This window comes from Austrofundulus limnaeus, unplaced genomic scaffold, assembly GCF_001266775.1.
Source record: "Austrofundulus limnaeus strain Quisiro unplaced genomic scaffold, Austrofundulus_limnaeus-1.0 Scaffold599, whole genome shotgun sequence".
NCBI lineage: Eukaryota > Metazoa > Chordata > Actinopteri > Cyprinodontiformes > Rivulidae > Austrofundulus > Austrofundulus limnaeus.
Window position 1 is genome coordinate 100,680 of NW_013953001.1, and position 1,441 is coordinate 102,120.

The 1,441-nt window shown below is 43.1% G+C and overlaps 1 protein-coding gene across 1 annotated transcript in view; it reads left to right on the forward strand.

Moving 5' to 3' along the window:
- The first annotated feature begins 596 nt into the window (after window positions 1-596).
- Window positions 597-1,441, forward strand: part of ndufaf4 (NADH:ubiquinone oxidoreductase complex assembly factor 4) — a 4,990-nt gene continuing 4,145 nt past the window's right edge. The window contains exons 1-2 of the mRNA XM_014026907.1: window positions 597-779; window positions 884-957. Of these exons, the coding sequence (XP_013882361.1) occupies window positions 644-779; window positions 884-957 (210 nt within the window). The 5' untranslated portion in view covers window positions 597-643. The remainder of the gene's footprint in view (window positions 780-883; window positions 958-1,441) is intronic.

The window sequence follows — 1,441 nt, forward strand, 5'->3', positions numbered from 1 at the left end:
GATTAGTCGACTAATCTAAAAAAATAATCGGTGATTAATCGATTATAAAAATAATCATTTGTGGCAGCCCTACCTCTGACTTGATTTAAGAAACAAGATGACTCGAACACACCAGAGGAAAAATATGTTTAACAACATTTGCAATCCAAGACTCAGCTGCACACCAGAGTATCTGTGAAACGGACTCAGTTGTGTTTTCTCTGCTGGACTTTTCAAAGTGTTGTGTCCAAAAGTTAATTTTGGTGTAAATGTTCATTCAAATGTTATTTTTTGAACATCTCATTAAAATCTGTCAAATTAATTCATGAAATATTTTGCTGACAAACTCTCACATCTTCAATGACTGGAGATAATAGATTAATTTTTATGTGTAGTATTTGAATAAAACACAATGAGCTGTATATTCTAATTATCATCTTGTTTAAATGTTAGGTTGTTTTTGTGTCTGCAGATAGATTTAATTTGATTTAATTAACAGTGAATCTTTAACCTGCTGCTCAGCTGAAATGACGTAATTCATCCTCCCGCCACACAGTGTCGCTGCTGAGTTATTAATGTTTTATTGTGAAATGGTCCTTCGCGCKTTCCGTCCTCAGGTTGTTGAATAACCTTTATTGACACCGTGTCAGTGAAGTGGTCCAGCATGGGGGCAAAAGTGGCGCGGATGTTCCGAAACTACAACATAGAGAACCGGGCACTTCGGGAAATCTCCAAGGAGAAGCCGCGCGCGGCGCCCCGACACGCGACCGGKCCGCCGCCGAACTCGGTCGGCCCCGAGGGTGAGTCGGTCCGTCTGCGACCGCCGGCTCCGGTCCGGCCTCAGGGTCAGGGTTGCCCTCAGAACCGAGTGGACCTCCTGCTGAGCGTGTGTTCTGTGTTTCAGTGGTGAAGCAGAAGAACCAGCCGTTACTGGACCACCTCCGGACCGTGTATGTGGAGTCCAGAGACCCGGCAGAGGTCAGACACCACACCTGTCTCTGTTAGCATGTTAGCAAAACATCTGATGAACCACGAGAAGTCAGATGATTTCAACAACAGAATGAGCTCATTCAGGACTAAAGTTAAAGTTTGTGTCTGATGAAGAACCTGCAGCTTCAGTGCTGCAACTAATGACGGTTTTAGTCGACTAATCGGTTGATTTTGTTCATTAGTCTATTATTTCTACCACACTCACCTGTACACACCTGAGAATGTTACTACCTGAACATGAGTTCCCATAGCTAACAGYTAAAATAATGACCCATAAACTTAAACTTAATCACATGAATCTCTGATACATGTGACAGTAAGAAAATTTCACTAAATACAAACTGAACTGCAGGTAGTCTATTAAAGGCACAGTGTCTAGGATTTGTTGTTTTCAGCGACATCTAGTGGTTGAGTGGTTGAATCATCCTCCCTGGTCCTCCCCCCACCCCCACCCCCTGCTTCCAAACACAAA